At 46.5% G+C, this 14,407-nt stretch overlaps 1 protein-coding gene across 1 annotated transcript in view; it reads right to left on the reverse strand.

Annotated features, from left to right (window-relative positions):
• Kcnmb3 (potassium calcium-activated channel subfamily M regulatory beta subunit 3) overlaps positions 1–9,299 on the reverse strand; it is a 14,032-nt gene extending 4,733 nt beyond the window's left edge. The window contains exons 1-2 of the mRNA XM_028764936.1: positions 9,238–9,299; positions 2,245–2,418 (exon numbers count right to left, since the gene is read on the reverse strand). Coding sequence (XP_028620769.1) covers positions 2,245–2,418; positions 9,238–9,299 — 236 coding nt within the window. The remainder of the gene's footprint in view (positions 1–2,244; positions 2,419–9,237) is intronic.
• Between the last annotated feature and the right edge of the window lie 5,108 nt (positions 9,300–14,407).

The raw sequence follows: 14,407 nt of genomic DNA on the forward strand, positions 1-14,407 counted from the left end.
GAGAGAGAGAGAGAGAGAGAGAGAGAGAGAGAGAGAGAGAGAGAGAGCGCCACAGGTTGATTGACATGAACTTACAACAGAGATCCTGCAACCATGTCCCTGATCCATCACATGTTTAAATAAGCAGTCTGGGCGCTGGAGAGTTGGCTCAGTAATTCAGATCACACACTACTTGCAGAAGACCCATGTTTGAATCCCAGCACTCATCAGTCAGCCAAAACCTCCTGTAACTCCAGCTATTGGAGAGCTGACACCTCTGGCCTCCAGTAGCAAGCGTGTATTGCTGCCATGCGATCCACATGGTTGAGGAAGAGAACTGACTCCCCAAAGTTGTTCCATGGCGTAGCTAGCCAGCTCTCTCTCTCTTCCTCCATCCCCTCTCTTCCCCTCTCTCCTCTCATTCCATCCCATTCCCACACCTCTCCCTCTCTCTGAATATGTGCAGATTTGTATGTAAAATTTCTTCAGCTCACACATAGACACAGGCTATGCATTCGTGGTTTGTTTAAGGTGAGAAAAAAGAATTAATAGGAAAAGGGGAGAAAGCTGGAACCCTAATGAAGAGCTACAAATGTCCAACTGAAGGTCACACAATCCCTCATGTTGATGAGAATGACCTAGGCTCTGGGCATCCTTGGAGCCACAGTAATTAGGGAGGAAGTAGATGCAAGTAAGTAACCAGGCTCAGCAGGAGCACAGAAGGTTGTTCCTGGTAGCGGTACCTGAGAGAAAGCCTGTGGAGGTTTGTCTGTTGTATCTTTTTTTTTCTGTTGTATCATGATGCTACATTCTACCCATGCCTCTAGGCCTCACAGTTATAAGCTTTTGTTGGGCAAACTTTGATCCTTGATTTAAAACTATTGGTTAGATAAAATGGACTACAGCCAATTACTGGAGGCATTAGAAGTAAGTGGGTCTTAGGCCATGTAGGCTGCACCCACTCCCAGCACCACGCACTCCTTTTCGGCTGCATTGGGTGGGCCCCTGGGAAGTGGACCTATGGTGCTGGGAGTGGGTGCAGCCTACATGGCCTAAGACAGGGCCCTCACCCTCCTTTCACCCACATCAGAGTCCCTTGACGTTGCCCATCGTCGACAGCCTAAAGCCTTCGACCATTGATGTGACTCGTCTCACATCAGTGTTTTGGGGTTGTGAACTTGTCTAAGACCCCCCATAATTAGACATCCAAATTCAAAACTCACATAGTTGGGATTGAACATAAGACGCCTTCTCTAACTAAACAGAGAAGGGGGAGATGCCAGAAGCCAGGACCCTCGCCCTTACCCTTACCCCCTACCTTTCCCCACCTGCACAATGTCCTCTGAAGCTTGGCAACTGCAAGATCCTGCTTAGCAACTGCAGATAGACTCAAAGCAGAGTACCATGTCTTCTTAAGAATAGCAGGGAGACCATAACTCAAGCAGTGTACCATATCTTCTGAAGAACTGCAGGTAGATCATAATTCAAGGCAGTGTACCGTATAGACCATGACATGTTTCAAGGCACAGGCCAAGAAGATTTTGTACTTTTCCACCACCTGGACCCTCTTACCCCCTCCCCTTGTAAAACATGCTATAAAAAAAGCATTTCATGTTCAAAAAAAAAAAAGAAATTAATAAAGAAAAATACAATAAAAAAAAAATAAAAATAAAAAAAAAAAAAGAAGTAAGTGGGTTTTGAGTTAGCTGGTTGGAGAAGAGAAAAAAGTGAGGAGAGACTGAGAGGAAAGGAGTAAGGACGAGGGGAAAAGAGGAAGAAGAAGAGAGGAGGAAGCTGCCCTGAGGAGAGATGGGCCATGAGCACGTGGCCAGGAGAAACAGCAAGGATCTTAGGTACACTGCTGGGAAGGTAGCCAGGCCATCAGTTAGAAAAGTAGAAAAGAAAGGTGCCTTCCCCCCTCCCCCACCCCAGTAATTTTAAAAGCCAAATAAAATAACCATAGTTGGAGTCTCTTATTTGTAAGCTAGTTGGGGATAAGCAACTGTAGTACAAGTTGGTTGTACTACATAAGCCAGCTGGAATTTCCTAGCAGGGGTGCTTTTTTGCTACCAACCATACCCATCTCAACAGGCAAGAAGCATCTGTGGACTGTGAACATCAGGGAACAAAGGACTGTTTCATACTTCCTCTACCACCACTGTCTCCAGTACGGACCCACAAGCTCTCCAGGGTGTGCTCAGGGGAATGGACTCCAGTGGGGGGCTGGCCCCATCTGGGAGCTTTGGGTCTTAGCCTGTGTCTTACCTGAGCATGAAGGGCTTCAACATAGTGGTCCCCAACAGGAAGAACATCAGCACGGAGGAGGCCATCATGACAATGCCCAGCAGCGTGGCCCTGTCCTCACCAGCACTTGATGGAAGCTTTGGGTGCACCTTCAGGGGATCTCCATGGCTTTTGCCTGAGGCCGGAAGTGCTATCCTTTGGGGGAAGCCAGAAAGGATGCTGTGTGAGCTCAAGAGAGCTCTAGCATTTAGCTCGTGCCAAACCTGAGTCTGGTTCACTGAGAGTCATACACAGGTTCCCAGCATTGCTTCAGATATCATGCTCCAAGTTGAGGATGGGTGCTATCAAAATAAACTAAAATAATACATTGTCAATTTTTTTTTGTTTTTTGAGACAGGGTTTCTCTGTATAGTCCTGGCTGTCCTGGAACTCACTCTGTAGTCAAATATTTTTTAAGACATAAAAAGTGGAGTGTGGCATATTTATATTATGTTGTCAAATCATTGTGTGTTGTTTTAAGGTTTGAAAATAGACTCTGAGAGCAAGGACAATTCCCTTCTCCCAGACTCCAGGTTTTTGTTGTGGTCAGTGGTGGTGGTTTGGTTTGGTTTAGTTTTTTATCAAATACACTCCAAGATTCATTATTCTTAGTCAGGCTGGTCCCTAAGTCTGTGTCAGAGAGAAAGGTGAACGGTAGACCGCTTAGACTATAAAAACCAGAGTACAGCTTGGGACTGGGGAAATGTAGTAGGTAGATAAAGAGTTAACTCAAGTTCCCATTTCTAGATCCCAGATATATCTGAGTAGATCAGATATAATAATAATGTAATAATAGTGATAGTAATGTAATAATAATAATGTAATAATGGCCGTTGCCTATAATTCCAGGCTGGGACAGGGGTGGTGATGGTGGTGATCCCAGTGCAAGCTGTCTGTAGGAGTAGCCATATCAGTAAGCCTGGGTTTGATTGAGTGACCCTGCCTCGATGAATGCTGTGGTTGAGCACAGCCACAATGATTCAGAACATCACTCTAGTGCCTCTACACATATGCACCCATATATGTGCAAACACACACATTTATACCACAGATACACAGAAAACACATGAAGAACATTGCATTCCTGAGCAGCTGAGAGGTAAAACCTTTCCAAAGGTTACTGTTGTTTGTTTCATGACATAAAAATGTCTGGTGGGAACCAGAAGCTGGAAGGCTCATCCCTGACATCCATGGAGAGAATTCTGCTCTACCTGGAACCTCTCAGGCTCAACTTCCAGCATGTTGCCTTGAGCAGGCTTCCTTTGTCCCCTCTTCTGGATATCACAAGCCCCCAAGGGAATGGTGTTTACAGTCTACCTGTTGCTTGGTGTCGTTCTTTTACCTTTGCCTACCTACTTCATGTATATTAAACTCACTCATTTAAAACTGAAAGTATAGCTAGATTATTCTCCCTGCAGAACACATGCTGGTGTATGTCTGTGATCCCAGCATTCAGGAAATAAAGGCAGAGGGACTAGGAGTTCAAGGCCAGCCTGGGCTTCATAGTGAGTTTGAGACCAACCTAGGCTACTTGAGACCCTGTAATTTAAAAAAGGAGGAGGAGGAAGAGGAGGAGGAGGAGGAGGAGGAGGAGGAGGAGGAGGAGGAGGAGGAGGAGGAGAGATGAGGGACTGGTTAGCTGTTAAGAGTACATATGCTCTTGCAGGGGACAGTGTCAGCTCCTGGCACTCATCAGGAGGCTCACAACTTCCTAAAACTCTAGTATCAGAGAACCCAGCACCTTAGACTCCACAGACACCTGCATGCATAGGTGCACATACAGAAAAACAGGTACTCATACACATAAAAATTCTTAATTCACTTTTTAAAAGAAGAAAGGGAGAGAGGAAGAGAGAAACTGTACCAAGCAGAGACTGCTGTTCCTGGTAACATCTCAGGATGCCTATTCATGACTAGGACAGAATTGTCTGGGTATGGCGCTCATTTGTTATACATGATTCATGGTCTGGACCTGGTCATCTTTCAGTGATTTCTATGGCCTTTCTGAATGTGATTTCTCCATATGTTCATGAATTCTGAATGGAAAGCACAACCGGAGAAGCCACGTTTAGAATGAATGGCGATGTCCTGGGACAGGAGGATGTTCTTTTTGTCAACCCCTCCCCTACCTCCCCATCACCTGAGTGAGACCCTTGACCTGGTCTACAGGTTTAAAGTCCCTCTCCTTCCCCTCACAATCCCTCCATCTGCAAACAAACCAGGGTCTCCCATCCATCTACTCTGCTTCCTTTCATCTCTCCTCTCCCAGGAGCTGTGATGAGTTCATTCACAGAGGTGTCTGCTCAGTGGTGAAGGCCATCAACGGTCACACACCATGGCAGCCATGGGCCCCATCCAGCCACATGGCATTCAGTGGTTTTTCTAAGATGGTATTGTTTACTAGCACTTTCAAATAATGACAGTTCTCATTAAAATTCTTATTTCTGCCCTTTGAAAACATCACAAGATCCACGTTCCTACTTGTGGACAAGCTGCCGGAGCCATGCTGGCTTCCCTGTGATCAAGTCTGTGTCCTCCAATTGCCACGGTGGCTCCTCTGCTTCCCCAGGTCAGCGGCTATTTATTTCCATCAGTCTTTTCATTTTAAGAGGTTTCAGAAAAATCATAAGCCAAAGAAATGCAGCTCCAAGTGTGGAAACTCAGGTCAGTCTGCTGAGAACGCTTATGAAATTCTGAGCCGAGCGAAAGCCCCGCCGCAGGAATTGCTAGTTGTATTTTGTTTTGCTTTGCTTTCCAAAAGCATACTCCGTACTTGATCTCATTTTCTGCCTTCTCTCCTCTGGCATCTCAGGCTGTGGTTACCACAGTGGAGAATCTTCCCTCTTCATGAAGGGAGTACTGAGAAGGGAATCTACTCTCTATGGCTAACGGGAACCCAGCAAGACTTGCTTGAAAGGGATACTTGAGGGTGGGGCGGTGCATTTATTTATTCTGAGTGATGAGGATTGGTTTGCATACACACTGTGGCTCTTGTGTGGAAGTCAGAGGACACCTTGCAAGGTCACTTCCTTCCTTCCACCATGTGGGTTCTGGGAACTGAACTCAAGGTATCGGATGTGAGAGTAAGCACCCTTTCCCACTGAGCACTTTGCTAGCCCTTCTTGGGAAGTTTTAATTTCTTAAATTGGTGTGTGTGTACATGCACACACCATTTTGGTGCACACTTCCATATGGAATCAGAAGATCAGAACACAGTCTCTCTTTTGACTACTACATGTGCTAGACTAGGAGCCTTTGGAGACTCTCCTGGCTCTGTGCCCGTTTCACTGTTAAAGCATTGAGGTAACGGGCACTGGCCACTGAACCCAGCTTTTTTTTTTTTTTTTTTTTTTTTTTACTGTGGGTTCTAAGGGGTTGGCCACCTGTCCTCACACTTATGCTGCAAGTTCTTTACCCATTGCGCTCTCTCTCCAGCCCACTCCACTTTTTTTTCACACATGGTCTCTCAGTGGGCTGTGCTGAGGCTCCTCAGTTAAGCTAGGCCAACTAACCAGCAAGCCCAGACCTCCTCCTACCTCAGCCTCCACCAGTGTCTGACGGCTTTCTGTGTGTGTTCTGAAGGATCAAGCATGGGTCCTCTTGCATTCAGGTAAGCAATGTACCACATGAGTCGTCTCCCTAGACTGTGGTGCTTTTATACTCATTTCTTGCATCTGACTTACGTGGCCAGCTGCAGGAAAAATGGCCGACTCATCAGACTCTGAGGTGAGTCATGAGTAGAAGCAGGAGTACCCTGGGCCAGTCATGCTATCTCTTCTATTTCTTCCCACTTTATAGCAAGTGTTTGCGGGAGCCCAACAGTCAGCCTCCACTGTGAGGAGGTGATTCCACAGAGAAAGTGATAACTAATGTCATTGGAAATCTGCATAGAAATTCTCTTTAGAAAGAGTAGTTTCTGCAGCACACACGGGGGCTGGCAGGTGGAGGAGGAAGTAGAACCATCTGCCGTCAACATGCTCATGATCTTAAGACTGTAGAAGTGACGGGCTTCTGCTTCAGCTGTGTAGCATACCGCCTCCCCACCCCAACCGAGCACATTGTCAATGCAGAGTAGGCTTAAAATAAAGAGAATACAAACAAACAAACAAACAAACAAGCCCGCAAAGGACTAAACGTACCTGAGAACCAGAAGCCTAGCCTTGGCATGGTGCCAGAAGCAAAGACAGAAAGACTATGAGTTTAAGGCTGGGCAAAATTGTGTTTTATTTAAAAAAAGAAAAAGCACTAATTGCAAAAGGCAGATTAAAGTTTCACCTTCTGTCTCTCAGGTTTGTACAGTGACAGAGTTGGAGGTCATACCCAGGTCTAGCCAAGTATAGATTAATATACCATTCAGGGGGAGCCTGGACCCCAAAGGGCCTAAGAAGAATCCTTTCTATAACAGGATGCTGGGAAGAGAAAGGAAATTCCAAATGCCCCTGGAATTTTACAACCTTGTGGCAGTCCTCAGGGAGTTGACACTTGGTGTTCTGGTTCTGTGTAGTTGTGTAGTTGTGTGGTTGAGACATCATCTTCCTCTATAATAGGGCTGGTCTTGAACTTCTGATCCTTCTGCCTCAGCCTCCTAAGTGCTGGGACTATAGACATGAGCCAGCACATTGCTGGAGTCTATAGTTGGATGCCATACTACCCCAAATGCTAGGACTTCAAACCAAGAAGTAAGTTTAACATTGTCTCCTCTGACACCTGGAAAAGCCAACAAGGCCTCAGTAGAGGAGTCTGTCCCAGGCTTGTTCTGGAAAACATCACAGAGTTCTGAGGAGTGTGTGTACACACTCAGACATCACAGAACACAGTACATAGCAAGACACTGTCTCAAAAAAGAAAATGAGAGATGAGGCAGAAGAAGAAGCTTAGTGACCAGACTCAATCTCTAGTCAGGGAGATGAGTCAATAGCATTTTAATTATATTTTTCACCAGGAATATTGATGTCCTGGAGACATTAACCAGTGACCTCTGTGCCTTGTCCTCCCTTCCCTGTCTTCTTTGCTTGGTCCTCCCTTCCCAGTGCTCCCTGCCCTGTCCTCTCTGTCCTGTCCTCCCTCCAAAGTTCCCCCTGCCCAATCCTCCCTGCTCAGTCCTCCTTGCCCTGTCCTCCTGCAGAGAGTGATTTTCCAATCAGATTCGAGCATAGCAGAAACTCCCATGCCACCTTCTCAGGCTGAGGCAAACTAAGTTGCTAACAGCACGAACAGGCTAGCTCTAGCTCCACAGCTTGCCCGGGTGTGGTCGGGACAGAAACCAGCAGCCCTGCCCTTTGATAACTGAACTGTGCAAGAACTCTCGGAAGCTCAGCCACACATCACAATTCACCTAATGAGGATCCCCAAGTACTAGTGTGACGCTGCGCATGCGTATTCAGCATGAGCGCGATGCTGCACATGCGTATTCAACTACTACCTTCCTGAAGTTTGTTTCCGTTGAAAGGAGGTTTTGGTCAAACCTTTCTGGGTATTTGGGTTTTTTTTTTTTTTAAAAACAAAATTGCTTAGCAACTTTTTTTCGAAACAGAAAATGAGGCTGATAAAAAGACTACCAAGTTCAGGGTGGGAGCAATGAGAAGCTATCCAACTCTGCATCTCAGGAAGGAAGGTGGGACTAGGGGTGCGTTGGGGACAGGCTGGACTGTCTTCCATCCTGTTTGTGTTATAAGGAGCATCTTCACTTTCACTTGCTGATTTGGTTGCTATTCGGTCTCCTGCCACAAAGCGACTCACTGTGATTGTCTGCTCACAGAAGCATTAGTTCATAGCTAGGAGAGTCTCTCTACTTTGTGGTCTGACCCTTCTACCAACCTGGAACCCACTCCCAATCCATCCAATGCCTCTCCTTCTCCTTCATGCCCTAAACCAAATACCCAGGAAGGTAGTTAAAACTGGAGATTAGTGGGTACCCAGCTCCCAGTTCTGTTTATAGTACTAACAAGCCATTCAAGTTTTCTGTAGTGGGAGAACCTGGCTTCAAGGTGTCCCCCTCCCAAGAACATGCCAGAACATCTCTAATATCTTATGTCAAATGCCTGGCATGGCTCACCTCTCCTCTGACCATTCTGATTGCCCTGCTGCCCCAACCCTAGCACAGAAATTTGAGGCCCCAGTTCCCTGAGAACCTCAAAATTCTCTGCTTTGCATACCCTTGAGGAGAAGGGTCCTAAAATAATCTTTTTCACTTCCTACTTATTTGGTACAGCTAGGTAGTTAACACCAGTAATCTCTACACTTGGGAAGTATTGGCAGGAAGATCAGGAGTTCAAAGTCAGCGTCAAGTACATAGCAAGTTGTCAGTCAGCCCGAGCTACATGAAATACTGTCTGAAACAACAACAACAAAGCCAAAGCAAAGCAACCCAAAATAATAATAATAAATGTACATAAAACATGCAGACCTATCTAGTTTAGAGAGTTCCAGGAAGACACCAGTGTGCTAGGGCAAACAAAGATAAGCATCTCTATTTCAAGATAAGATGAGGGGGCAAAGATCCAGAGTCATACAACTGCCTAGGTGAGGAGCTGGAACCTGGCTCTTAGTCTGGACCACTAAGGATTCAGCAATAGGACCCAAGGCTAGTGTCATTTCTTTGCTCCTTCATACGAAAGATATAGTGCTGGGCACTGCTCTGAGTGCTGGGACCTCAGCCCACACTGCCTGTGTCACCTATGCATCCAGGTACAGTGGTCCACACCTGCAATCCCAGCATTGGAGAGCAGGAGGCAGAGGCTCATTCCTAAGTGAATAGAGAACTTGAGGCCAGCCTGGGCTACATGAGAGCCTGTCTCAAAACAGCAACCAAAGGGGAGGGCAAGGTGGGGATGCGTGGTCGGGGTACCCGGGAGGCATTGCAATTTGGCCTCTTCGAAGCACCTACTGAACTAAGCTTTCAGCATGCTGTGTTGTAGCTGCACTGGCCCTGTTCAGCAGGATGCACACTGATGGGCAAATCAGGTGAAGACTTACCTCCCTTGGCGCCTCCGGCCACCCTGTAGTGTGATTTGGACCGGGATGCTGAAGGGCTGCATGAGGCCAGGGGCTGGCTGGATCGGATGCTCCTTGCCTGAGTTGTGCCCTTTTAGAGCACAGGAAGCTTAAGAATCATTGGAAGTGGAGTCCCGGAGGAACTTCCCAATTCTGTGCTTAGCCACAGCCACCAGGACCCTGCTGCATCCAGAGCTGCAGGATCTCTAGAAGTTTCCTAAAGAGGTGGGAACTCAGGCAGCCTGGCTGCAAAGCAAAGCTCAGGCGTCAATGTCCATGGAGTACCTGGGTGGTTCTGCAGCTAACAATTCTCCCCCAACATTGCCTAGCGCCTGCTCCACATGTCACCTGTGTTTCCTCTGGAGCCACCAGGTGCATTGTCATAGAGACCAAAAGGACAGTGGAAAGTTCTGAGCCTCCAGGGACTCTGTGTAATTGGGGACAGATATACCCAATACACAATGTGTAAGAAGAGGAAATGTTCTGTCCCAGACACATTCCCTTTTTTCAAAAATTATGTTAGGGTTCAGGCTCAATCTAGTAGCCTTTTCTAGTTAATTGTCTGTTCTGAATAAAGAACAGCTTTACAAACCTGTGAGGTGACTCCATGGGTAAAAGATCATCTGGCCACGCCTGGTGACCTGAGCTCCATGCCCGAATTCTATGCCCAGACACCAGTGAAGGTGGCCAGAAAGCCAACTCTACAAAATTGTCCTTCAAATTCCACACAAGGGCATGAACAGGTCATGCACACATACCCAGTAATCCTAATAGTAATTAGTTTAATTTTTTAAATTAGCTTTACAGCAGACACAATAGTTTCCACTCAGAAGGTAATGGTAAGAGGATCAGAGTTCAGGGGCGCCCTCAACTACTGAGCGAGTCTGAGAACGTTCTGCACTACAAGGGAACTCTGTCTGAAAACAAAGAGTATTCATTTCTATATCATGTCATGATTTCCCAGATTTCTCAAGACTCAACAAACAATGGGCTGGAGAGTTGGCTCAGTGGTTAAGAGCACTGTACTGGCTGCTCTTTCAGAAGAACTGGGTTCAATTTCTAACACAGGTACTGGGGCTCATAGCCATCTGTAACTCCAGCCTGAGGAAATCCAGTGCTTTCTTCTGTCTCTCTGGGCAGGAGACATGCATATAGTGCACCAATATACAGCCCGACAAAATATTCACACGTGTAAAAGAAAAAAGGTAATATAATTAAAAAACAAAACAATACTGTGCTTAAAAGAACAACTTAAGCCGGGCAGTGGTGGTGCACGCCTTTAATCCCAGCACTTGGGAGGCAGAGGCAGGCGGATTTCTGAGTTCGAGGCTAGCCTGGTCTACAGAGTGAGTTTCAGGACAGCCAGGGCTACACAGAGAAACCCTGTCTCGAAAAACCTAAAAAAAAAAAAAAAAAGAAGAACAATTTAAATGAAGGAGAATCTAGTTTGTCTCAGGGTTTCGCGGGGTTCAGCTTTAGTTGCTTAGCAGTGACAGATGATAGAGGTAGGCTCATCACTTCATGATGGGTAGGATACAGATAAAAATACAGAAAGAGGTGAGGAGTGAACCCCCCCCCCACCACCACCAAATATGTTCTGGTGCCCTGCTTCTTCCATCTTCTCAAGTTTCAGAACTTTCCAAAGTGGTGCCAACACCTGTTGACCAACCCCCCCCCCAACTCATGAAGTTTTTTTGTTATTGTTTTTTGGGGGGGACACTTTGTATCTAAACCACAATGGCTCCCTGTGAGGCCCAGTAACCTCTCAGACACAAAGTGTTGTTAAAGAGGGACTCTCAGTTGAGAAAATACATCCTTACAACTGGCCCTTCAGACCTAGTGATTCATCTGGAAGTGTCCAGACCATTGTAGTTGCTATCCTGGGAGGTAGCACCGAGAGCAAAAAGCAGGCCAGCTAAGTCATGGAGGCGACTATTAAGCGACACTCCTCTAAGGCCTCTTCCTGCATCCAGATCCCCATCCTGCTCTGGCTTCCCTCAGTGATAGACTGTGATGTCCAAGTATACACAGTGCGAATCAACCCTTCCTCCCCAGGTTGTTTTTAGTCATGTTGATTTATCATAGCATATTTGTTACATTTCTGAGGCAGCTTAAAGAGACAGGAGGCAGCAAATGTCTAGCCTGATCTCAACAGAAGATATTACTTATTTCAAAACATCGAAGGGCGGCCCCTCTCCTGTGGGAAAGAGGTGCTTGCAAGAACCAGAGAAACCTGTGGAGTTTATATAGGGAGTGTGGCATTTGGGGAACAGGACAGATGTGAGGGCCTATGTGCGAACCTTTCAGTTTCCCCTTTCCTAGTTTTGCCTGTTGCATCCGGACAGGCTACAGGAGATCGGCTGACCCACTGAAAGCTACTTGAGCAGGGATAGCTGTATAACCTCATAAGAATTCTATTTTTACAACTGAACTACTCTAACTGTATGCATTACTTTTCTACTGCTATGATAAAGCACCATGAGCAAGGCAACTTATACAAGAAAGCGTTTAACTAGACTTACAGCTTTAGAGAGTTAGAGTCCATGATAACACAGTGAAGGAGCATCTTGATCCATAGCCACCAGGCAGAGAGAGAGAGAGAGAGAGAGAGAGAGAGAGAGAGAGAGAGAGAGATCTTTCCCAAACAGTTCCACTAACCAGGGGCCAAGTATTCAAATATTTGAACCTATGAGGACCATTGTTATTTAAAGTGCCACATCCAACACTAACAACCCTATGACAACATACCCCATCATTTTTAATTAATTACTTTGTTCATTTAATGCATGACTGTTTTGCCTATGTGTATGTCTGAATACTACATGCATGAATAGCGCATGCAGAGGCCAGAAAAGAGCATCAGATTCGGGCCTAACTGGAGTGTCAGATGGTGGTGAGCCACCATGTGGCTGGTGAAGTGAACCTTGGTCCCCTTAAACTCAGAAGCATTTCTCCAGCCCCTCTCATACTTCTTGTCTTGAGCAGCCTTTGTCTCCTGTCTCCGGCTCGTGCAGCTCCACTCTGCCTTGCTCTTCCTCCTCAGTTATTAACTAGTTTGTACTCAACCTTCCCATCTGTACCCAGCCATGGCAACCGATGGTGAGTCTGAGTCACTGGTCCTTGACTTCTGTTGGGCTGCAGAGTAGTGTCTCTTCACAGATAAAGACATTTCTCTTATTCATCCTTGTTCTCAGCTCCTACAGAATGCATGGATTCAGGACACAGTAAAAATGGTGATTGGCTCCACGGATGATTTTCTTTCCCAATTAAAATAAAATCCTAGGGACGGTGTTACATCAAATTACCAAGTGAACTATGTCCTCCAATCTCAAGTGTTTGGCAACACAGCTAGTAAAGTGATGTGCAGAGGAGAGGTGACAAGATATGACAAGAACGGGGCCGTGTCACTAAGTCATGAAGGCAGGAAGAGGTAGATGTCCTCCCCAGCAACCAGGCTAGTTTAGCAAGCTCATGACTGGAGCTGAGACTAAGTGGGTATAGAGATGACCAGGAGCTGTGATCACCACTCTGGACTCAACCCAAGTAGCATGGGATGGCACACTCTTTCAATTCCTTTCTAAGAAGATGTGGGCTTATGGATAGGTAGGATGACACGATAAACTTAAGGGAAAGGCCCATAAAGAATTCTGGGAGTTCCTGTGCCCATGACCAACTATGATGACTAATCTTGGCTGTGCCATTCCTTTGCCAGTGTGAGAACCAGCTTCTTCAAACTTCCAATGTAGACCGAAGACCAGCTAGTGACAGCCTGGGACTGCTGAGACTTCTAGTCCTGTGGATTTCCAAACTTGCTGGTATGAGACAGTCTTTGTTGAACTACTTAGGTGGCATGGAAGTCCTTGTGCTCACAGATGAGCACCAACAGAACCAGGAATGTTAAACATGCGTGTTTGTCTCTTCAAAGGGAGCGATGTAACCTGCCTTCTGCCTGGGAAGCAGATGTGGTTAATAGCTTTGTGACCTTTTTGTTCCCTGTGTAAGCAGAGACCACACCAGATCCTCCCTGGGGGCCTTAACTTGAGCTTATTTTCTCAGTTAATCTATAGGATCCATCTTTATGGAAGAGGTCACTTGTACTTTACAGAAAGTTTCGATGTAGTCATGTCTCAAACTTTTGTTGTACACATGGGATTGAGCTGCGGGCCCTGCACGGAGAGCCGGGAGCCTCGTGGCAAGGAGCAGCCAATGGAACAGATAACAAGACACCACAACTTGGAAGAGCTTGGATGGTAATAAGACACAACGCTTCGGGATTCCCAGCACTGGGGAGGCAGAGGAAGGAGGAAGAGGAAGAAGGAAGAGGAAGGAGTTCAAGGCCCACCTGGGCAACAAGGCACTCTGTCTCAAAAGACCAAGTTTCAGAAGAGGCCAGCTCATAAGTACCCTACCACTAGTAGGGAGTTACATTTAGCTGGGCTCAGTTCTGCTGCCCTTTGTCTTAGTGAGTTGCTTCAGAGTTTCCCTGCATTCAGCTAAAGGTTGAGTCACCTGTCTCTTTATTCACTGCCCCAGACCCACAGTTGTGAGCCACCATAGCCACCTGGTAACCCTTCTGATCTGCCAACCTTCCTCCCTCAGGACCAGGGCAGGGGCCAGACTGTTCAGTTGGCTTTGGCTGATCACAAGTTTAGGGGCTGTGTGGAGTGTGTAGCAGGTTCCTCAGCCTCTGTGCATTTTAGCTCTCTTCCCTGGAGAAGGGAGGGCCACAGCCTGTGTGAGGTTATTAGAGGTTACTAGAGGTATTAGAACTCTGTAGAAGCAAACACACACAGTCTCTTTAGTCAGCCACAAACGCTAGGAACAGGAAGAATTCAAGACCAGCATCCTACCCAGCCTCCCACCTCAGGCTCCACCCCTCACCTCACACAAGAGACCAGATTCCTTTTCCACTACATACTGTGGAGATCCTTTGAACAAAACTTAAGAATGATTACATTATACTGATAAAATAAACTGTGTCTACTTTCTAGAACCACATCTATGACCTTGAAGATGAGTCAGAAGATTGGCTTGTTAGTCTTTAACATCACAACTAGGTCAAGTGAGCTGGATGTAGTGGCCCATGCCTTCTATCACAGGGCAGAGGCAGAGGGGCAGAGGGGCAGAGGGGCAGAGGGGCAGAGGGGCAGAG

Source organism: Grammomys surdaster, unplaced genomic scaffold, assembly GCF_004785775.1.
Source record: "Grammomys surdaster isolate TR1022 unplaced genomic scaffold, NIH_TR_1.0 62, whole genome shotgun sequence".
Lineage (NCBI taxonomy): Eukaryota > Metazoa > Chordata > Mammalia > Rodentia > Muridae > Grammomys > Grammomys surdaster.